Source organism: Anabrus simplex, chromosome 2 (assembly GCF_040414725.1).
Source record: "Anabrus simplex isolate iqAnaSimp1 chromosome 2, ASM4041472v1, whole genome shotgun sequence".
NCBI lineage: Eukaryota > Metazoa > Arthropoda > Insecta > Orthoptera > Tettigoniidae > Anabrus > Anabrus simplex.
The window spans coordinates 656,906,630-656,930,130 of NC_090266.1; the positions used below are offsets into that span (position 1 = coordinate 656,906,630).

The 23,501-nt window shown below is 42.2% G+C and overlaps 1 protein-coding gene across 1 annotated transcript in view; it reads right to left on the reverse strand.

Moving 5' to 3' along the window:
- LOC136864327 (polyamine-transporting ATPase 13A3) overlaps positions 1–23,501 on the reverse strand; it is an 869,746-nt gene that overhangs the window by 41,288 nt on the left and 804,957 nt on the right. The window contains exon 17 of the mRNA XM_067141161.2: positions 497–645. Within this exon, the coding sequence (XP_066997262.2) occupies positions 497–645 (149 nt within the window). The remainder of the gene's footprint in view (positions 1–496; positions 646–23,501) is intronic.

A 23,501-nucleotide genomic window follows, 5' to 3' on the forward strand; every position in this document is an offset into this window, starting at 1 on the left:
CGTGGAGTATCACCTCTCCCCCTGCTACGCCAGCGTAGTAGGTTCGTGGCGGGAGAGGTCTGGTGCAGGTCTTTCGAGTTTGCACCTGACAGGTTCCCTGCATGTACGTTACAATGAGGCCCTACTTTTGATGAATTATAATGCTGAACAAACAAACAAACAAACAAACAAAAACACACACACACACACACACACACACACACACACACACACACAGAGTGTCCCGAACCATCGGAATTAACCGACCCAGTGGGAAGTAGAAACCTTTGGACTAAAAGCTACTACACTAACCATTTAGCCATAGAGCCGAACAGATATAAGCGAAAAATAACAGATTTATTCTGGCCATACCACGAGACACAAGGCAATGTGAACGCTATATCTTACAAGGAATGGGTTTGAGCTTTCAAGCGCACACTGCACCATCGCGGGATGCACGCGAAGAAGAAGAAATTGGGCTTTTAGTGAAATTATATAGCGACTTTCTGCTACTCACAGTGGGAGCTGGTGATGAAATCATGGCAGATTCTGTAAAGTACACTTTAGGTGGTCCATCATCCACAGCTGTAACATCCACCACTCGCTGCTCGGCCTCTACAATCCCACACTCTCTGGCTACGCTGACGGCTGTTTGGATATTGTCTCCTGCAAACCAAAAATTAATATTCATGTTTTAAGGAGAAGTACTACAATTATCTAGCTACTGTATTTAGTCTTTCATTGATGTTTCCATTAATAATAATAATAATAATAATAATAATAATAATAATAATAATAATAATAATCGAATTTACACAACATCCTCTACTGTGCGCGAAATTGCAACACAAAAGTAAATTTTACCACCTCCATTTTAGACCAATTATTATATATTTATATATATATATATATATATATAATTCGTTGGGGCCATCAAGGACCACGTTAAGTCTTGTTGCATTTGACACTGAACTTGGCCTTCTTTAGAGCCCAAATTTCCCTCATTCTTTGTGAGTGGGCCTGCTTACGCTCCTCTGTCCAAAGGGCACCGTGTCTTCTCTTCGGTTGCTCGTCTCGGTTTAGCCCGTTCGTCAATATTATCTTGCGGAAGAGATCTCTGTTAAGGGCGTCTTCAGCTGAGATATGTGGCATTTGCAGGTCTTCTTTGGTATTTCTAAACCCGAGAATTGTGGTTTTGGGGTTTGAATAAAAAAAGTGAATTATTATTATTATTATTATTATTATTATTATTATTATTATTATTATTATTATTATTATTAGACTTATTTTTTTAACGGAATAAAGGCGTGGGTGTCGCATGGCGATAGATCAGGGCTACACGGTGGTTATTCTTTTGAGAAAGGCACTGGAAGGATCGGCGCTTCTATTCGAACAATGAAGTCATGGACGATGTTAGCAGCTGGTTTCGGTCTCAGGCAAAGCAGTTTTTCCAGCAAGGTATTCACCGCTTTAATTTTTTTTAATGAAGTGCGGCCTCCGGAGAGGCCGTGAAAAGGTACTTAGAGTTAACGCCGTACAATCGATATGCGTGTCTGAGGATGAGGCCCTGCCTCACCCAGCCTCCGAGCCATATGAAATAATTAATGCAAGTTAAAATCCCTAACTCAGTACGGAACTGAACTCGAGACTACTTGGATCTAAACATTTAGCCATGGAGCGGGACACATTTGTATCCTCATCCCGAATTGTTTCAGGCACACCTCCGATGGAGGTGAGCTACATGTACCGTTTTAACCATTTACCAACCCTCCTGTCATTTTTCAACCTCTGGCACTACCGGAAATTGAACCCGGTCCGAGGATGACAGCTTATAAGAGCTAATCGTTACGCTACGGAAGCGGACACCCCTTGGAGAAAGAGCGCAACGTGTGCTTGTGGAACTTTTGGAGATTTCTTTTGAAATAAACCTTGTTGATGTCTTTCTGTTGGAACTGTAGGATATTCTGGTCCGCAAAACTGGTAACATGGAATATGGAGCTCAAAGGTGAGCCAATCGATAACCTGGTCTATTAGTCCAGGACCCCTTTATGTCTCTTCTGCATCCGCCGCCACCACGTCTTCACCACCATGGCATATGTTCTTTAATACCTCGAAATATAGTGAAAGTATATGTCACTCTCTAAAAAGGCTCTGCCGGGAGAGTTGACCATGCGGTTACGGGCGCGCGGCTGTGAGCTGCAGCCGTGAGATAGTGGGTTAGAATCCCACTGTCGGCAGGCCTGAAAATGATTTTCCGTGGTTTCGCATTATTACACCAGGCAAATGCTGAGGCTATACCTTAATTAAGGCCACGGACGATTCCTTCCAACTCTTAGGCCTTTCCTATCCCATCGTCGCCGTAAGACCTATCTGTGTCGGTGCGACGTAAAGCCACTAAGCAAAAAATGGCTCTATTAGGTACGTCATCTTAAGACGCTTCCCAATATTCTTTGTTTACATGCGTCGCGATGGTATTTTTATATCCAAAGCAACATCTGGAGCTTTAACCCAAAATGTTATCTTCCCAGCCTCGACAGTAGAATCAGTCGTCGTAGTCCGCAGAAACGTCACTTGCGTGTTGCGTCTCCAGATAGCCTAATAACTATCGAGAAATTTTAGTTTAAAAGTTGTCCTCTTCAAATTGCACTAAAATGCCCCGTTTTGCATGCCAAGGTATTTTAAAACTATGCTTTTGATAACTGAGCTATTCTAGTGCCGATATCGATAATGCTGCAAAGAAAATTAGAAAGGAAAACTGAAATCTTCACATTAACAGAGAATACGTGGCCCGTACCTCATTTCTATCCTCCGCAGCTCTGTAATTGTATATGGTTGATTTAAAGGTAATTTCGTCTTGTTACGAAGTCTCGGGTTTGAGCCAGCTTATTAAGGTCGTTTGAGCCGTCCCGTGTCGTTAATGAACCACAGACTGGTTAAGCCGATCCTTCTCCGCAAGACTGAGCAGGCCTAACTTATCCTGATCGGAAAGTGTCAAAGGAGGCACTTTCCATAATATTCGCTGCATGTGAATCTTCGAACAGATTATTGTGGTGTCTCCCTTGAACATATTATAATAACTCCTGTCTCGAAAAAGAATTAGCTATATTTCATTCACCACGATGCGTTTGTAGTCCTTTGTTAATCCTAGTGTTACTTTTAGCGGTAGAAGGCCCGTAAATGTTACATCGGCATGAACCATCCAGCCGGTGGTAGACCTGGAACACCTACCGGCCATACGAAGGGCTTTACTTTCTTCACTCCCATACGAGGGGTAAAGTTTCATAGCGCTTATTATACCCGTGTTTCGGGTGCTGTCCGTTTCGACACCATTGATCTCGTGGTGCACCTCGGAAAATAGAAGGCTAGTGAATGGTTAGCCAAAATCGAAGTCTTAAGTGTGATCTCGTTCTCTTTGAGTTGTCAGTGTTGTCACTCAATGTGGAGAATTCTCATACCGTGTTGATTGATGACTCATTATTTGGGCCTTGAGTAAAAGGTTGACTGGAATGGTGTTCAATTCCTACGATGCCTTCCAGGAACTCGATCGGGTTTGTCACCTCTAAAATCGAATCCATGGCGTAGGATATACCCGAACTGTTGAGTGTTTTGTACTGACGCATGATGGCTTGCGTTGTCGGCAACTGAAAGCGGGCTTCACGAAAGGTGTTACTCTTTACAGTGTGGTCTATTTTATACACTTGCTTCATGCTATCTTTTATAGTCTGGACGGCCATTGCAATGCTGTTCCTCACCTCAGATTGTTCGATGTGCAGTTTCAGCCTCTGGAGTCTTCTTTATGAAATTAAAACCTTTCGTCGATATTTCTTACTGGAATAATCCTAAAAAATTTGTATAACTTCTACGGCACTTAAGCGCATCTCAACAGGCAGGACATGCTGGTCATGAAGGAGAGATTTGAGAAATAGAAGCCTTCGCCTATCAAAACGGCAATTTCTCGCGAGTTGCACATACCAGCTTGCCGTAACTATCCTCGTTGCAATGTGATTTCACGCGGAGTATACGGACTCTGGCAAGCCGATCTCGTTGGGATTATTCCCTATGCCAGGAGTAATGATGGAATTAAGTAGATGCTCACCGTCATCGATATATATTCCAAATGCCTTTCACATAACCGTCACGTAATAAATCAACCACTCTGGTGAATGCGGCATTCAAACGCATCATTCAGAGATCAAAGCGTCAACCTAAACTTTTGCGAACAGATAAACGCAAAGAGTTCTTCAACAAGGACTTTTCCGCCTATTTATAATCCCTAGGTGTTCATTATTGTTCTACCTATATCAATATAAACCCTCGCGTTCTGGAAAGTTTCTAACGAACTTTAAAAACGAACATGCGGCAGGAATTAACGGCCAGGGGATCCTCTCGCTGGCTTGATTTACTGCAAAACCTAGAGATGTGAAACGAGCGGTGCGAAACCACGACTCGATCATGAAAAATATCCCATGGTTGAATCGTACTTTAACCCCATTAAAACATATGATCCGCGACGTCAACGATTTCGTACTGTTCGCATCAGTAAACCTAAGTCTATCGTCGCCAAGGGATATACACCAAACTGGAGCACAGACATTTTTCGCATAAGAAAAGCTGAATTCGCCACCTCCGTTACCTATTTACTTGACGACCTCAGCGGCCGGCCGATCGAGATAGGACTCTGCGTGGATGAACTTCGAAAACTGCAATATCCCAAGCACTGCCACGTATAAAATGTTCTACAAAAATGTAGCAATAAACTTAACGTCAGATGGTTAGGCCTCAATTCTATTCTGAATTCTTGGATTAAGAAATCAGATTGATTTGACTGTCGCTTCAAGAATAAAATCCCTGAAAAGAGAATGTATTATTGCATGGATCTAATTTCGTAAATGCAACCTATCAATTTCGGTCGACTTCTCCAACTGGTGATCAAAGTTTGTCCCAAAGCTTTAACATCTGACGTCATCAATACTATTAGTTAATACAGCAACGAGAAAGACTAAGTCTTTAGTAAGAGTGATGTCGCGAAAAGAAATTTCAGAGTAGCTATTTGAAAATCTCCGCTCGAAACGCAGTTCGCCCTCCAACGATTAAAACCACAGCTCGAAATAGTCCCGTAATTTTACACACAGTCAGAAAAAAACTCCGCCAGTCGCGAGTGTTTAAACCACAGGTGAGTGTATAAAAATGAGCTTTTACAAACTTGCACAAGAAGAGCTCCACCCGGTTCACGAGTGATTGAACACATAGCGGACTTCTGATAGGTAGCGCGTGACTTCCATCTTGAAAAATTCAAAATCGGGATGACCACTGGTGGCTATGGCCATAGGACTAAAAACTCCGGGCTGAAAAGTGGAAAAATTCATGGCTTAGGTTTGGCTGCAGTCCTGGAAAGTCAAAAATGGACGTCAGCAGTCTTGCAAAACCCAAAATGGTGGCCTTCATTGGCGGCGGCCATCTTGGAAAATCTTTCTTACTAGCACACTGGGCCAGCTCCGTTTTTTTTTATACTACTGCCCTGTATATTATTTCTGAACTTGGCTCGTGCCATTAAAGAGCTTCCTGTACGTTTAAGGGTTCAATGAAGTAAGTCGTGAATAGAAATGGACATATGGAGCACTGCGCACAGCCACCACAGTTATATTTCGTAGCACATAAACGGAAATTTCGTCTTGGACGTTGATCTGCATTACGTAACGACGATAAGAATGTACAATTGAATTAGTCTTGGCGCAACTTGTCACAGGAGTGGGTGTAATAGTAATGCAACTTCGTTCCTACCTTCTAACCAATGAGACTGGTGTTCACATTCTCTAAAATGTTACGTCTCGTGCGATTCAGATCGCACGTAAAATTGTAGCTTATGGCCACAAGATTAACAGACACGTATCCTCGGGACCAACAGTTTTACCTGGAACCACATGGACTGCCAGTTTCTTTCTGAGAATCAACATGAATCGTCTGCGATTCGAACCGCAGTTGGTTTGATGACGATGTCACTAAGCTACAACGCCCTCACAAGATTAGTTGCTTATACTTATTATGGTTTTAAGTTTTATTTACCACAAGCAGTACTCTCCGCATTGAATTCAGAAGTAGTGATCAGGACTGAATATTGCTGGTAACAAGAGTGAAAAACCCAATAACAACTTGCCTCTATCAAACTGACAGGTCTCTTGTCTCGGCTCATTCTCGATATCAGCGTGTCAAATCCCGTAGTCAGGAAACATTTCTTGGACTCCTCGACGGATTAGGGTCCCAGATGTATAGTCGCTCAGAAGAACAATGAGCGCATGATACTGTACGTTCTCCATTTAATATTTTATCTGACTTAATTTTAATTATAACCAAAATACAACGCGAGTAAAAACTTTGTGCTAACAAGTACAAACAAGTATTCTGAACATGGCAACCATAAGTTTGCGGTAATTAGTTTCGGCACTATACCTCCCAGACGCTCCAGCGAGAACGAGCCACTGGGCAGATTGCAGAAACGGTATTTAGACAAGGTTTACGGTTAAACAGTGTCCGAGTATGGCTGCCGCATTGCAAAGACGTTATTTATCACTTGGATACTGTCTAAAACCGATGTTCAATCGGCCATGTTTAAATACTGCCCAGAACACTGTTTAACCTCAAATTTTAGGAGTGAATCACAATGAGAGGTTATGCACCATGAAACATTTTCTATTATCACGTTAAGTCGATTCCGGGAAGAAAGGTTAGTCCGACGGCCTCCTATGGGTCCTCTACTGCGAAATCGCAGCAATTCCTTTTAAAAGTACGGGGAGGTACAGTTTAAAATACGATTTCGCTTTTCACGAGATAAGAGAAACTTATTTCTTTACCCTGACACAAGGGACAGTCCAGTAACTGTCAACTTTACTACAAAATTTGAAACCGATACATTTTACTATTTGTGATAATTTCCCTGGAATTATAGGTCACAACACATCCATATCAGAGTAACTTCTCCCGATCGTCAGAGGGCTCGCACATGCATCGACCGGGAGGGAGTCAATTATATTAAATTCACTGCGAAGTAAGCATACATAATAGTGACACTACGAAGTTATTTCTTTTCGGATAATCGTCGCGCAAATTCAGGTAAGTTTTTGGCAACTATGAGATAGGGAAATGTGGACTAGGAAAGAAGAGCCGTGGTCATAACAGCCCCAGTATTTGCCTGGGCTAAAAATGGGAAAAGTACGGAAAACTATCTTCAGGGCTTCGCACCTATGATCTCCAGCATGCAAGCTACGTCTATATGGTCCATGCAACTCATTCGGCTACACAGTACTAAGGTTTCGTTTTCCCTTCGCGGGTGCTATTTAGATTACTCACCAAAGCTACACTTCCTCGTTCGGTGGCGTGTCGCTTTAGTCTCGGTAATATGTGATTATTTCTACCGAAAGCTATACCGGTATTCTGATCTGTGGGCAAGTCATGCTCATGCTTAGCCTTATTTGTGTATAGGAAGACGACAGCTGACTAACGTTCGGCGCGCGCACCGACGAATTTCATTGGTGGCGACAAGTAAAGTGTTGCATGGAAGATACATTTCCATTTTTTAACCAATATTGAAACAAACGACGTCTAGCTTAACACCGGCTGTTCATTGTTTATGAAACGGAGCATCGTAACTTAGACGTTGTTTAGGTAGACGCTGTAGAAGGCTTAAAACTTGTCATCGTTTCTACAATCGGCCCACCCTGTTTTTGGCAAGTTGGAGGGAGTAATTTAGATCATCTGCTTTGAGATGATGTAGGTTAGTCTCTTTTCACTGTCTGCAGGTGAAATTTAAACAAAAAGCAAACAGCGTGGCAAACAGCGAGGTTGGCAGCCGATCTTAAAGTTTAAATGCGTGTAGCGCCGAAGCTTATCACCGCAGACCTATGGTTCTTATATTCACAATACTTGTGTTTGTACCCACTAACACTCCTTTAATTTATGATATAAAATTTTCCCGCAGCCTGTATAATTAACCTTCCGTCTACGAGCAAACCCACCGAAGGAGTTCGCTGTGCATTCGAGAGATGATTGGTTCGAATCCGACCGTCGGCAGCCCTGAAGATTGTTTTCTGTAGTTTCCCCATTTTCACACCAGTCAAATGTACCTTAAGGTCATGGCCGCTACCTTCCCAATCCAGGACCTCTCCCATCCTTGAGTCGACGAAAAACCTTCCATGTGTTAGTGCGACGTTAACCCACTAGCAAAGAAAAAAAGACACAAACCATGTGGACACCCACAACAAACATCTATAGGTTCAAGGGCATCTGCGAGTGACATACTATGCGTTCATTTCCTTTCTTCACCAAATGTGTATTTCCTCAGGCTTCCTCCAATTTCTTTTCATTACACCGCCGATTCACCCCCCACCCCCACCACCACACACACTTAATCCTTCAGAGTGAAGAAGCATGGCGCCTAGACTTGCACCACTGAAGGATACCAGTAACTATTTTCACCCTAACCGACCCAGCTGTACCACACTCCACGTGTGACCTCTCCGGGCCGTTTGCTCCAAAAACTTCTTTAACACGTAGAAGTGCGATTTAGTTATGGGAAGTAACGGCGCATTACTTGAGGTTAGTTTTTTCCATAACGTTTTATTTTCATCACTGTGTGTCCATTCATATGTTCACCAAATTTTAGTTTAATAAGCTACCTCTAGAACTGCGGTCCGCAAAGTGAAGGAAAGGGGTCGGGGGCGGGGCACGCTATGATTGAAAATAAAATATTGTTACAAATGTCAATTCTTTCGTGAATAGTTATCGCTAATCTGAGACTGTTCTCAGGTATTTATGAGGCCGCTCCATCTTTAACAGATACTGGACGTCCGGCCGTCCAGGTATAACGCCAGCAACAAAACCGCTACTCTACATGCCTCTCATTACATTTATTATTATTATTATTATTATTATTATTATTATAATTATATAGGCCCAAACAGACGATCTCGTGAGCCGGTATTTTGCGCTAAGTACGAGCGGTTCAAATGAAGGAAGGATAAAAGGGCGCGAGATATGTTATGATGCAGACGGGGAGCGCGATATAGAAAGATTGTGGACCACTGCAGTATATTTCCTTCCTTCTTGATCAGCTGTTTGTGCTTATTGGGGAAAGGGCACAAAACTGAGGCTACCTTTTTCCTTTGATGTTCTTTATGACACAAATCATCGGAAACTGGGAAGAAGCTTTGCAAAGCTATTTTCTAAATGTACCCGAATGATATATTTTAAGATCCAAAGTTTCATCAGAGTGAAATAAAGTCTGAGGGGTGTGTATTGTGTTCCACGCGTCTGGAGGCGGAGCATTTAAAAGAAAGATCTTGAGGATATAACAAGAATCATGGATGGGACTCCATCACAAACTCTTTTCAAATCTCTGTCTGAAAATTGCAGATTGTACAACAACGCTCTTTGTACAGAGTAGAAAAGTGAAGTGACTCCATCCACTCGGAATGACATGGAAGAAGATTGGAATTTTCTTTTTCTTGCGAGTGGTTTAACGTCGCGCTAACAGCTGAAGGTTTTCGGCGACACAAACCTGCGAAAGGGATAGTATTGGGAAGGAAGTGGCCGTGGCTTTAATAGAGGCCATTCGCCTGGTGTGAAAATTGGAAACCATGGAAAACTATCTTCAGGGCTGCCGACTGTGGGATTCGAACTCACCATCTCCCGAATGCAAGCTCACAGCTACGCGACCCAAACCGCACGGCCAACTCGCTCGGAGGGACATCATTTGATGCACACCTTACGTTCAGGAGCTCAGGAGCTGGAGTTGAAGGGGTACAAAACCAGAAAACGCAAGACCCAAGGGACCACTTATAAAGCACAATGATGCTTGATGTCTAAAGGGGTGCAAAATCCATGTCTAAGGCCCCACAGAATGGTACATGTCGCGAGTAAAGTAGAACCATGGTATTTGTCATGTTGGGGTACTAATCCAAAGTAGCGAAGACTCACGGTGTTCCACACAAGATGGTACTACTTCGTACAGGGAACGCAGACCTATGGTGTTTCTCACACAATGGCGCCACTCGCAGCCAACGCAAACCGATGAGGCTCCTCACCTAGGTGTACTAATCACGGGCGCCGGTCTTCCCGTGTGTTCTTCACATAGTGGGCACCAATCACAGGCAACGCAGACCGACGGTGTCGCTCATATAGCGGTACAACACACAGGCTACGCCCAGACCCGCGGTGTTGCTCACATGGGTACGACGCACGGGTACTGGGAAACCCCCAGGCTACGAATCACAAACCTATTTTGTACCTAATTTAGTGGTACTACTCGCAAGTACAGACAACCCATGGTGTTCCCCGCAGGATGGTACGAATCAAAAGTAGTTTCATGGTTCTAATTCAATCATCCCTTGGTCGCCCCTTTTAGTCGCCTCTTACGACAGGCAGGGGATACCGCGGGTGTGTTCTACATGTGCGTCCCCCACCCACAGGGGGTGTGTGTTTGGTCCGCGAGAGGTATTTTATTTCCCTCAAGTCCGCCGGCAAGCCGGTTAGGACCCCACTATCCGCCACCTGGGACGCGCCACGTGGGAGTATCACCTCTCCCCTGCTACGCCTGCGTAGTAGGTTCGTGGTCTCCATGATGTTCAACGACACTACCGGATTGCCGAATAGATAAACACAAGTGAAAAGTGAGAATTACATCAGTACTAAATAATAATGGCAAAACGTAATAATAATAATAATAATAATAATAATAATAATAATAATAATAATAATAATAATAATAATAATAATAATAATAATAATAATATTCTTCATGGGCTTCAATATAGGTCGTGTAAGTGAAATCTCACATTTTTGCTAACTGTATGACAATGGGGTTTTCGGCTACGTTGGATAAGCAAAAGGGTGGCCGTGGTAATGTACCGGCCCTTGCTTTAGTTAAAGACAGAACCGACATTTGTCCGGCATGAATATGGGAAGTCATCTTCATGCCCGCTAACTACAGGGTTTGAAATCATCACCTCTTGAATGCAAGATTGCAGCTACACGACCTGTATTGAGGCCGATGATTATGTTTAGCCCTTAAAACAGCAATCGTCACCACCAAGAGTAATCGGCTGAACATTTTTATGGAAATATGCCATACCCCGCAGGTGTGGTACGGGAGGACACTCTACGAAAGTCAATGTTACGATTTAGTATATACCACAGAAACCTCAGCTTGATGCTTGTTAAAAAGGGGCCTAACATCTAGGTCATGGCCCCTAATGGTACGAAGTGAAACGAAATGACATAATTGAAATTTGAAAATGTATCCACTGACTAGAATTTAAAACAAACGACGATGATGAAAAATTACGAGTTTAAATAATCAGTGAATCTAATTCGCAATGCCTTATTTTCTGATAAAATGATAGAAAGTATAGATTATAGTAGACTAAGGCATTGCCTTGGAATGCAGTAATATATATTATTCAGATTAAAATGGTTCAATGGAAACAAACGTAGTAAACAATAATAGAAACTAACAGGAAATACTACGTTTATATGCGATGAAACAGCCGACTGTCCCTCTGCTGACTGCTCGCCATCTCGTAGGATGGGGGAGATGTTACTCGGGAGTTCTAGGCTACGGCGCAGACCGACCAGGTCCACGCACTCCTAAGTATGTGTACCACGGTAAGATGACCGCCGTTACCAGGTGAGTTGGCCGTGCGGTCAAGGGCACGCGGCTATGTGCTTGCATCCGGGAGATAGTGGGTTCGAATCGCACTGTCTGCAGCCCTGGAGATGGTTTTCCGTGATTTCCCATTTTCACACCAGGCAAATGCTGGGGCTGTACCTTAAGGCCACGGCCGCTTCCTTCCCACTCCTACGCATTTCGTATCCCATTGTCGCCATAAGACCTATCTGTGTCGGTGCGACGTAAAACAAATAGCAAAAAAAAAAAAAAAAAAAAAAAAATGATTTCACGCGATTGTTAATCTTCTGCTCGTAAGTCATGGGACTTCCAGTTTTAAGTGAAACACGAACACAAAGATGAGATATTCCATTCGATAAATTTCACGTTCATCGATCGGAATTCAAATCGCTGACACTTTGTGAGAAGCCAGCGACGTCACGCCCTTACCCAGAGTTTAATTTTCAACCGTAATGTGAATGTGGAACGCGGGATACTGGACTGATTATACTGGTGTCTTTTTAAAAGAAATATGACATCGTCCCTGTGGGCTTCATGAACTTAATTATGTTGAATGATGTAAAGAAAAATAAAGACAAGGAAATGAAAGGCGTACAGTCGTGGAGGAATGACTATTTCAGGATGTGGAAAAGAATACGACCAAGAAAAGCAGATAGGAAAGAGTGATAACATTGTTATATCAACGCCATAGCAACGAAGGCAAGGAGGTCTGTCCCGAAGTAACAAAGACTAAGACCCCCATATAACATACTTCGGGTTCGCCAGTTCTCTAACCCATCACGAATGGGATTCTTATTGTTTCATTGGCCTCAACATAGGAAGGGGTCTGGATCGCGCAGGCGCATATCCCCCCCCCCCCCCCGCCGCTGATCTGTTCTGACAGTGAGCCATGTACAAGTTCCTATGTAAATGAAAAAGTCTGCCACTAATGGGATAAAGGTGAAAACAAAATTATGTTTAAATTTGGTTACAATGAGAGCACTTAATGAAATCTGAAGTATAGTTTTGACGTATTTTATTAGATCATAGCCGTTATTCATTTTCCTCTCATACTCTTTCTCCGCGAAAGACTTTCCTAGATCGTTACCTACATTTGCTTACCATTGGGATAACATGGTAGAAAACAGACATTTCAGTCTTATTTGATAACACGTTAGGAGGTGCGTGGTTACATTTTACGCATGGCACAAAATGAATTATTAATCATTCTTGGTCGAACGGATGGCTCATGTTTGTGGGTTACTGTAGTCACGTCCTAGTTCGTGAACCATGGGCAACGGCTGAGTGGCCTAGTAAGTGGTCCTGAGAGTCGGGATACCAGTTGCTATGGAATGGGAGTGGGCATCTCGGACATATTCTGAGTCGTGGCCCTCCTTGTGCTCAGGCGGCTAGGACTATACAATTCACCGATGGTCCATAACCCGTTAGAGGAGAGATCCCCACTTGGACTATGTGCAAGTAGGGCAGCATCCTGCTTCATGAATTTACCGAGCTCAGAACACTTTAAGCAAGCCTCGGACCTATGGGAGTAATGGAGTCCCACTCCCATTTGACAGGCGAGGGACTCCTTGGAAACAACTTGGCGAACGAAATGGAATTCGATGGGGAGCTATCAATAGTAATGGGGCTTATGGAAGAAAGAAGGTGGAACTGGCCGAGTCAGCAAAGAGGATGCATCTGGATGTGCTAGGAGTAAGTGATATTCGGGTAAGGGGGGATAATGAGGAAGAGATAGAAGATTATAAAGTGTACTTGACGGGTGTTAGAAAGGGAAGGGCAGAGTCTGGGGTAGGGCTCTTTATCAGGAATACCATTGCACGCCACATAGTTTCTGTTAGGCACGTAAATGAGCGAAAGATGTGGGTAGATTTGTCAGTGGGAGGAATTAGGACAAGAATTGTGTCCGTGTATTCACCATGTGAGGGTGCAGATGAGGATGAAGTTGACAAGTTTTAGGAAGCATTGAGTGACATCGTGGTCAGGGTCAACAGCAAGGATAGAATAGTGCTAATGGGCGACTTCACTGCGAGAGTTGGGAATAGAACTGAAGGATACGAAAGGGTGATTGGTAAATATGGGGAAGATAGGGAAGCTAATGGGAATGGGAAGCGTTTGCTGGACTTCTGTGCTAGTATGGGTTTAGCTGTTACGAATACATTCTTCAAGCATAAGGCTATTCACCGCTACACATGGGAGGCTAGGGGTACCAGATCCATAATAGACTATCTTAACAGACTTTGAATTCAGGAAATCTTTTAGGAATGTACGAGTTTTTCGTGGATTTTTCGATGATACAGACCACTATCTGATCTGTAGAGAACTAAGTATCTCTAGGCCTAGGGTAGAGAAAGTGAAATCTGTCTGCAAACGAATAAGGGTAGAAAATCTCCAGGACGAGAAAATTAAACAGAAGTACATGGATATGATTAGTGAGAAGTTTCGAACAGTAGACAGTAATCAGGTTCAGGATATAGAAAGTGAATGGGTGGCATACAGGGATGCGGTAGTAGAAACAGCAAGGGAATGCCTAGGAACAACTGTGTGTAAAGATGGGAAAAGGCGAACATCTTGGTGGAATGATGAAGTGAGAGCAGCTTGTAAACGTAAAAAGAAGGCTTATCAGAAATGGCTCCAAACAAGGGCCGAGGCAGACAGGGATTGGTACGTAGATGAAAGAAACGGAGTGAAACAAATAGTTGTTAAATCCAAAAAGAAGTCATGGGAAGATTTTGGTAATAATCTGGAAAGGCTAGGTCAAGCAGCAGGGAAACCTTTCTGGACAGTAATAAAGAATCTTAGGAAGGGAGGGAAAAAGGAAATGAACAGTGTTTTGAGTAATTCACGTGAACTCATAATAGATCCCAGGGAATCACTGGAGAGGTGGAGGGAATATTTTGAACATCTTCTCAATGTAAAAGGAAATCATCCTGGTGGTGTTGCAAACAGCCAAGCTCATGGGGAGGAGGAAAATGATGTTGGTGAAATTATGCTTGAAGAAGTGGAGAAGGATAGTAAATAAACTCCATTGTCATAAGGCAGCAGGAATAGATGAAATTATACCTGAAATGGTGAAGTATAGTGGGAAGGCAGGGATGAAATGGCTTCATAGAGTAGTAAAATTAGCATGGAGTGTTGGTAAGGTACCTTCAGATTGGACAAAAGCAGTAATTGCACCTATAAGCAAGGGAACAGGAAGGATTGCAACAACCATCGAGGTACCTCATTGATTATTATACCAGGCAAAGTATTCACTGGCATCTTGGAAGGGAGGGTGCGATCAGTCGTTGAGAGGAAATTGGATGAAAACCAGTGTGGTTTCAGACCACAGAGAGGCTGTCAGGATCAGATTTTCAGTATGCGCCAGGTAATTGAAAAATGCTACGAGAGGAATATGCAGTTGTGTTTATGTTTCGTAGATCTTGAGAAAGCATGTGACAGGGTACCGAGGGAAAAGATGTTCGCCATACTGGGGGACTATGGAATTAAAGGTAGTGAACCCATGACCTTTGTGCCCTAAGAACATTATGCATAATGTAACAATTAAAGTAAAATTTGGATTCTTGATAGCATGGATTTGACACGTGACGAGGGGGTGATTACCTTCGGTCCCACGCTCTGGGGTACGTGACGTCAGCCACACGTGTCAACGGCGGAAGAATCTCAAGTCATTTTTGTGAACTATTTCAAAGCGCGTGTATATGGCGACCCAAGCCAAGTCAAAAAATATAGTGCCTATCAAAGGGGGTAAATCATCTCACAAATCGAACCCGTAAAAGTTTTAAATATCCATGAACACTACCGCCAGAAATGTAGCAAGCATGTAGTCACTTTCAAAACTCTTCAAATTACAGTTTAGGTAAGTCAGAAAATTTATAGAAATTTTCTTGGCGGCAAAGGGAGAGATCCGAAGAGAGGGGGTAACTGCTATAAATATGAAGGGACGCCATGACGAACCTTCCTTCTCCGGCATTTGTGATACAAAGCGGACGAAAAATTGTTGAGCTGCTCTGCGAAATCAAACAACGAAAGTAGACTGAGTTCAACTGCAGATTTTAGCCATTGCGGCTAAGTCTTGAGTCCATGAGGGGATAGTTTTCTTGAGTGAAATAATTGTACCAGATAGGACGGTCAAAATACTGAATAAATTCTTATGTGATCAAGTAATTCGTGTGCCGAAATAATTATAGTCCATCGTGTGCGCCCAGCAAACAAGTGAAGGGTATTTTCTTTTTTTAATGCTGTATTCCAGGAAACCTGAAAAAAAATAATGAACTGTGAAGCCATGAATGTAAAAATGGCTAAATAAAATGCCAGGGTCGCAGGTGAGCCCTATGACTACATGAGGTAGGTGACTTTCCATCTTACTACCTCTTATATCTTGTCTCGTGATCTCTAAAAGTGTATTTGAATGGGGATATACGACGCAGTGGTCACCCTACTAAGTTTTGTAAATGTGAGAGTACGACTAAAAGAGTCATTTGTTTTATTTTCCACTTGGATAAATTTTTGAAGTCTTGCGAGTGCCGTATAATGTTGTAAAAAGTTATTGAATAGGGTTCCGAAGTGATATCGCATCCAATGTAGATCGTCATCCGTGTGAGTGTACTGCCTATATTTTGTGATGTCAAATTAAGATGTTCATTCGACGTAAAATTTTTCTGTCTGCAATTTGACGTTAATAATAATAATCCATGGTTACTCATTTTCAATCGAGTGGAAGCGCGCTGTCGGGTGAGAACCTAGGGTGATGAGTTTGGTCACGGAGAGAAACGTTTTTTTATGCCCATTTTTAAACTGTGTCTGACTGACAATAAAAAGATCTAGTAGAATGTTTCAGTCATTTCTCGTAAAAATCAAGTTATTAAATACGATATCATTCATGCGAAGTTATTCATGAATAACGCATTGTGCGATATTAGACGTCGGGATTTCTAGTGAGGATTTTATTCCAGTTCTTTGTCGATAATTGTGGAGCTGGGAAACAGAGGTTAGTTTTGTTGATATGAGATTTGTGAATCAGGTTGGACCTGACATTGAAGCCGGGACACGGAAGCCCGAGGAATGTTTTATATGAGTTGAGATGAGATGTGCGAATCAGGTTAGAGTCCTGTCATTGAAGCCGGGACATGATAGCCCGAGGAATATTTTATAATGTTGAGAATGGAAAGAAATTCATAGAAATCCGTAGCGGTATCAATTGGCGGCGCGTATAATTAGTGTGGGCATCTTGAAGCATAATCTGTGCATTTTGTTGGTTAGAATATCGTATTTGTTTAATTATGTCGGCAGAGTTTAAAGGGAGCATTTTGAGAAGCCAGTCAACTGTGAATAAACCAGGTGTTTCATGTAACTGCCAAGCGAGCTTGGGGTGAGAGGCCTCAGCTGACAGCGGGGATAATAACGGGACCCGTGTGGAATTGAGATTGTAATTCTCGGCCAGGGAAAACGTTAAAATGCTGGATTTAGTTGAAATTCATAGCCGGTAATGATCTGAGTATTGTGAAATACTGTAATTGGGGACGTAATGAACATTTGAAATCACGAACTTTGAGTATAAGGAACAGAGTAACCAAATTCAGGGTTGTCCAAAATATAGAGCGATGGCTGTGATAATCGGTTTGTCTGTGAGGGGTGTGCAAAATTCATAATGGTATGACGAGATGTGACATCGTAATTATATGGCGAGTTGTTTGGTTTGTACGTAGATTATTAGGATATCCAAGTGTTAATAACGGTTAGGACTAGATTAGATTTTAAAAGTGTGAGATCACAAGACAAGATATATAGCTGGACATGAATTACGTAACAGATTCTTTTCCAGCCAGATAAACATCGCAATATTGAATTTACATCACAGTTGCGTACGAATTTGTGAAGAAACCAGAGTCCGCGGAGATAAAATTTACTGATCTTTAACATTTCGTTAAATCATTTAAATTTATTTAATTATTAAATTCAGTGAAACCGCATTTTGAAATAACTTTAATCAAGCGAATAACTTGGAGATGCATTCTGGAAATTTTAGTTTGTTTTTCTGGGGGAATATTTAAATATAAAGTAACGATTAAAGGGACATATCCGAATGAAATGGATTTTACTGCCACAAAGTTTGTGAGCATTGCTATTGTTGTAATTATTGAACTTGGATTGATTGAGCAGTGAATGTGCTGGGGATAGTAAAGTGGAACTTAGGTCTTCAACCGATGTAACTTAATTGTGTTTAGCCTTCAGCCTAGAACTTGGATGGACAGGGGTCATCAACCTCAGTGATTTAGATTAGGGCCATATGCCATTGTAGCATCATTTCCTTGCGGTCATCATCCACAATGACTTTAAAGTAACTTAGAAGATTAGATGTCGGTCCATGACATAGACGTAGGTCACATCGATTCAATTAAGGGTCCATGCCGTAGAACCACTGTGTGGCACACACCGATTGGACGGCCTTAATTATAACCGGAGTCCAGAGTTCGTGTTACGAGGGCTGGACCATAACGAATCACTATGATGGTACATGTGGACTCACGTGGAAGCCGAATTTAAGGATTTCCAGACTTTCCTTTCTTAAATGATTAATAATTGAGACAATGGTTTCTAGTAAGAATGCCCGTCAGGCAGTTACGTTAAAGTCTCACACCAGTGTTCTGACGTTTATGTAAAAATGATTGTGGTGTCCAGTGGACACAGTTGACTTCTATGATACCATTGACCGATTGCTTCATAATTTTCCTGAATAAATAGGAATCTTTTAAATAGACCTTTCATTCCAGTAGATAGATTAGAATTACTGAACCCTACCTTTACCTCAGCAAGTGACGAAGAACCCGACACGACCCAAGAGACAGATCTCGTGAACTTTGCTGATAGGTAAGAAAGGTAGGTATCCCTCAATATGGACCTAAAGGGTTCAGTAGATTATTAAAATCAATCAAAGGCATTTATGTTGACAATTGGGCTTCAGTGAGAATTGATGGTAGAATGAGTTCTTGGTTCAGGGTACTTACAGGAGTTAGACAAGGCTGTAATCTTTCACCTTTGTTGTTCGTAGTTTACATGGATCATCTGCTGAAAGGTATGAAATGGCAGGGAGGGATTCAGTTAGGTGGAAATGTAGTAAGCAGTTTGGCCTATGCTGACGACTTGGTCTTAATGGCAGACTGTGCCGAAAGCCTGCAGTCTAATATCTTGGAACTTGAAAATAGGTGCAATGACTATGGTATGAAAATTACCCACTAGAAGACTAAATTGATGTCAGTAGGTAAGAAATTAAACAGAACTGAATGTCAGATTGGTGATACAAAGCTAGAACAGGTCGATAATTTCAAGTATTTAGGTTGTGTGTTCTCCCAGGATGGTTATATAGTAAGTGAGATTGAATCAAGGTGTAGTAAAGCTAATGCAGTGAGCTCGCAGTTGCGATCACCAGTATTCTGTAAGAAGGAAGTCAGCTCCCAGACGAAACCATCTTTTTACATCGGTCTGTTTTCAGACCAACTTTGCTTTACGGGAGCGAAAGCTGGGTGGACTCAGGATATCTTATTCGTAAGTTAGAAGTAACAGACATGAAAGTAGCAAGAATGTTTGTTGGTAAAAACAGGTGGGAACAATGGCAGGAGGGTACTCGGAATGAGATAAAGGCTAATTTAGGAGTGAACTCGACGGATGAAGCTGTACGCATAAACCGGCTTCGGTGGTGGAGTCATGCGAGGCGAATGGACGAGGATAGGTAACCTAGGAGAATAATGGAGTTTTTTTTTTTTTGCTAGTTGCTTTACGTCGCACCGACACAGATAGGTCTTATGGCGACGATGAGATGGGAAAGGCCTAGGAGTTGGAAGGAAGTGGCCGTGGCCTTAATTAAGGTACAGCCCCAGCATTTGCCTGGTGTGAAAATGGGAAACCACGGAAAACCATCTTCAGGGCTGCCGACAGTGGGGCTCGAACCCACGATCTCCCGGATGCAAGCTCACAGCCGCGCGCCTCTACGCGCACGGCCAACTCGCCCGGTAAGTAGGGGGAGACCAAGACGACGATGGTTAGACTCGGTTTCTAACGATTTAAAGATAAAAGGTATAGAACTAAATGAGGCCACAACACTAGTTGCAAATCGAGGATTGTGGCGACGTTTAGTAAATTCTGAGAGGCTTGCAGACTGAACGCTGAAAGGCATAACAGTCTATAATGATAATGTATGTATGTATGTATGTATGTATGTATGTATGTAGGCCTATGTATGGTCGAACGGGCATTTTGTCTTCTACCCTTTGCTACTTTCCTAACCGACTCTCCTAAACAGTCGTTATTGCTCAATATTTTACTAGCATCCGTGTTATTCGAGCTGGTGACATGTTTGTATGTTAATGCCAGTCTTGGGTGATTTCTATCTAGCGCGCGTGCTGATTACAGTGAGTTTTAGTTTCCTCATTTATTTACATTCGCAGTGGTCAGACTAAATAGCTTCACTGTGGAGTGGCTCTTTCGCACAGCTGTGATATAGTGAGCTGTAATATAGTTGGATTGCCGTACACCGATCCTATGTGATGATGTTCGTGAGAGCTATTCAGCTCCCGTGAAATATAGCGGTCGATGCGGATTTTAGGCCTCTGTTGCTTAACTAGGAATATCTCCGATTACGAGTTAAGGCAGAGGTGCTCAGCTGGGCCACCGTTGAGTCTAGTCAACGCCACCTAGAGGTAATTATCTGGGAGATATATAATTTTGTAAAATGCCCTTCTTGCCGTTTGTAACGAGTACTTTTCAAATCATAGAGGGTCAGATGTGAGCCTTGTTGATTTCACATTGAATTACTCAATATGGTTTGTATATTTTTCAATTATTTTTAACATCAAAGTGTGGTAAAAAAAATGTATATCTAACACGAGCATTGCTACTGTGCTATGAAAATAAAGTAATTTAAAAATGATGTGTTTGTGAGAATTTTACGATGTAATAAATCACCATAATTAAAATTAATTTCTGGCTTTAAAATGCTAAACAGCTATTGCTACTTTTGAATTATTTCCATATATTATTATTGCATTTTTTAATTATGAAGAATAATACAGGAAGTGGCGGCCTTTTCCGAAAAACTGGATTTGGTTATTGGTCTTCTCGGTTGTCAGGTAGGCAGAGTTTGCTACAAGCTGTGACGTCATGGTTGAGCTGGAAGGCTTTGTCATCTACGCGGCGTTGGTCTAGCCCAGTGCGGCCGGGCTGGCGTGACGTAAATGCGGGCAGCTTACGTAGTACGTGGGAGCATTGACGTTCGATTGTGATTATGAAGCTCTCCTCCACTACTCAGGGAAGTGCTGATTGGGGCAAGTTATTTAAAATAAAACTATAATCGAAACAAAACAAAAACTGACCTTTTCAAGATATTCCGGTTTGATTTATACTGTGCTCGATATGGACAGTCTGCTTTAGTTTCTTATATTTATTTATTCCTTCATTCATTCGAAGAAAACTGACGCGTTATAATTTTTGTGATACAATCTATAAAAGTACAAGGTTTAAACCTACAAGCTACGATTTACAATTCCTTGGATGGGAATGACGGTATTTTCATTTCTTAAAAGTAAAATTCCTGTTATTCATTAAGTAACAAGTAAAATAATTACATAATGCAATAATGATTTTGCACAGTGTTGTAGTGTTGTATGACTCCCTGTTCACTGAATTTCTGAAAATAGTATTTAAAATTTAACAGGCGTCCGGTGACAATGATTATGATAATGATGATGCTTGTTGTTTAAAGGGACCTAACATCTAGGTCATCGGCCCCTAGTGGTACGAAATGAGACGAAATGAAATGACAAAAGCCCAAAAACATCCACTGACAATTCAAAACGCGAGGACGAAGAATGAATGGATAGATGGATATGAATTTAAAACGATCTGTGGAACCGACGTACAGTGCCTCACATGCGCAGAAGCTGGTGTAGAACAATAGTATTACTGACCAAGGGACTGCTTGTATAGCACAATACTGAATCGATAATACTTTTAGTCGAAAGGGGTCCAAAATCCAAGTCAGCGGCCCCTCATAATGGTACTTATCGCTGGGAAAGTAGAACCATGGTATTTGTCATGTTGCGGTAATAATCAAGAAAGTGTAGACTCGCGGTATTCCACACATTATGGTACTACTCGCAGGTAATGAAATTTGCACATGTAATACAGACCTACGCTGTTTCACACATTGCGGCGCCATTTACAGGCAACGCAAACCTATGGTGTTCATCACTTAAGGGTACTACCCACAGGGACTCGCGTTATCCCGTGGTGTTCCCCATACAATGGGTACTAATCATAGGCAAGCCAGCACCATGGGTTCCCTCATCCCATAGTGTCGCTCATATAGTGTTACTGATTACAGATACTGTAAAAACCGTCGCGCTCTCGTTTGCTAGTAATCACAAACCTACTTGTTACCCAACATAGTGATACTGCGCGCAAGTAAAATCAACCCATGGTGTTCCCCACGTGGTGGTACTAATCACAAGTAGCTTCATAGTTCTAATTTGATCATCCCTTGGTCGCCCCTTTTAGTCGCCTCTTACGACAGGCAGGGGATACCGTGGGTGAATTCTTCGTCTGCGTCCCCCACTCACAGGGGGTGGTGACAATAGCTAGCTTCGAAATGGCGAGAGGGAGTTCCATTACGAGCGAGGACATAAGATATTTACTATCCAAGATTGAAGTACAACAACGACAACGTAACGGTATCTACAAAATACATATATAGTATGCCTTCAAATAAATAACCTCATTGATTTTATTCCCGGTAAACATGATTGGATTGTTGGCGAGTTTATCAGATAATTTAAACCAACCAATCACAAGCCACAGCTTATCCATCCTAACTCCGTATTATATTAGAACTGTTCCTAAAGCACCTCTTAAATTGTAACTGAAAATTGTAATCGATTACGTACATTATAAAAATATTTGAGGCTGTCGGCCTAACTCTGTTGTATCCGGTCAAAATACATAAACAGCAATCAACATAAATAACTTATTTCTTAGAACGTAAATTGAAAATGAAGCGGATTTCTGTCCTCTTTCATTATTTTCTGCTTCCATTTCAAACTCTGGTATCGCAGCAGTGATCGAGAGTGTTTGGGAGAACTTCGCCCATCCTTCACGGCCCGTGACGTAGCCACGGCAATGTGGTTGAATAGCATACGCTGCGCTCATCGCCTGCCAGTCCGCCCACTTAAGAGTGCTGGGTGCCCGCGGGACGGAATGCCCAGCGTGAGCACCTCTGGGTTAAGGTATGAAATTATTAAAAGGAGTGATTGGCACCAGTCTTAAAGAGTCGCTAAGCTTAGTGTATCACGTGGTGGAGCAGAGGATGTAAAAGAAGTGTTGTTTAGTTAAGAGACACCTCAGAAACAAAAAATAGGAAATGAAAGCTTTGTTTGGACATTTATAGCATGCTGCAATGCTGGGATCAGCTAATATAGATGAGAAAGTGATAGACAATACTGAAAATGAGCTGAATTTCTTTTACAGAGAACGGAAGAAACCAGGGGGAATGCCGAGCGCGCGTCCTGACTTATTAAGTAGGTCAAACTTATAGATAGACCTGTTACTGATGGAAAATTAAAACAGATCATGCCCACTTTTAACAAGAAACTCATTAATTCTAAGTGTTATGATTTCTGACATAGTTGACTCTGTATCTGCTTGTGTATTTAATCGCGATTTAATAGTTGCATGAAATTCAGAGGTCTACTTTATTTCTAAATAACAGTACACAGTGAGGGCCCTGGTTTCGCCGTAACACTTCCCGTCAGCGAACAACCTCCAACGTTGAGGCCACTGTACTTACAGTAGATTGCGT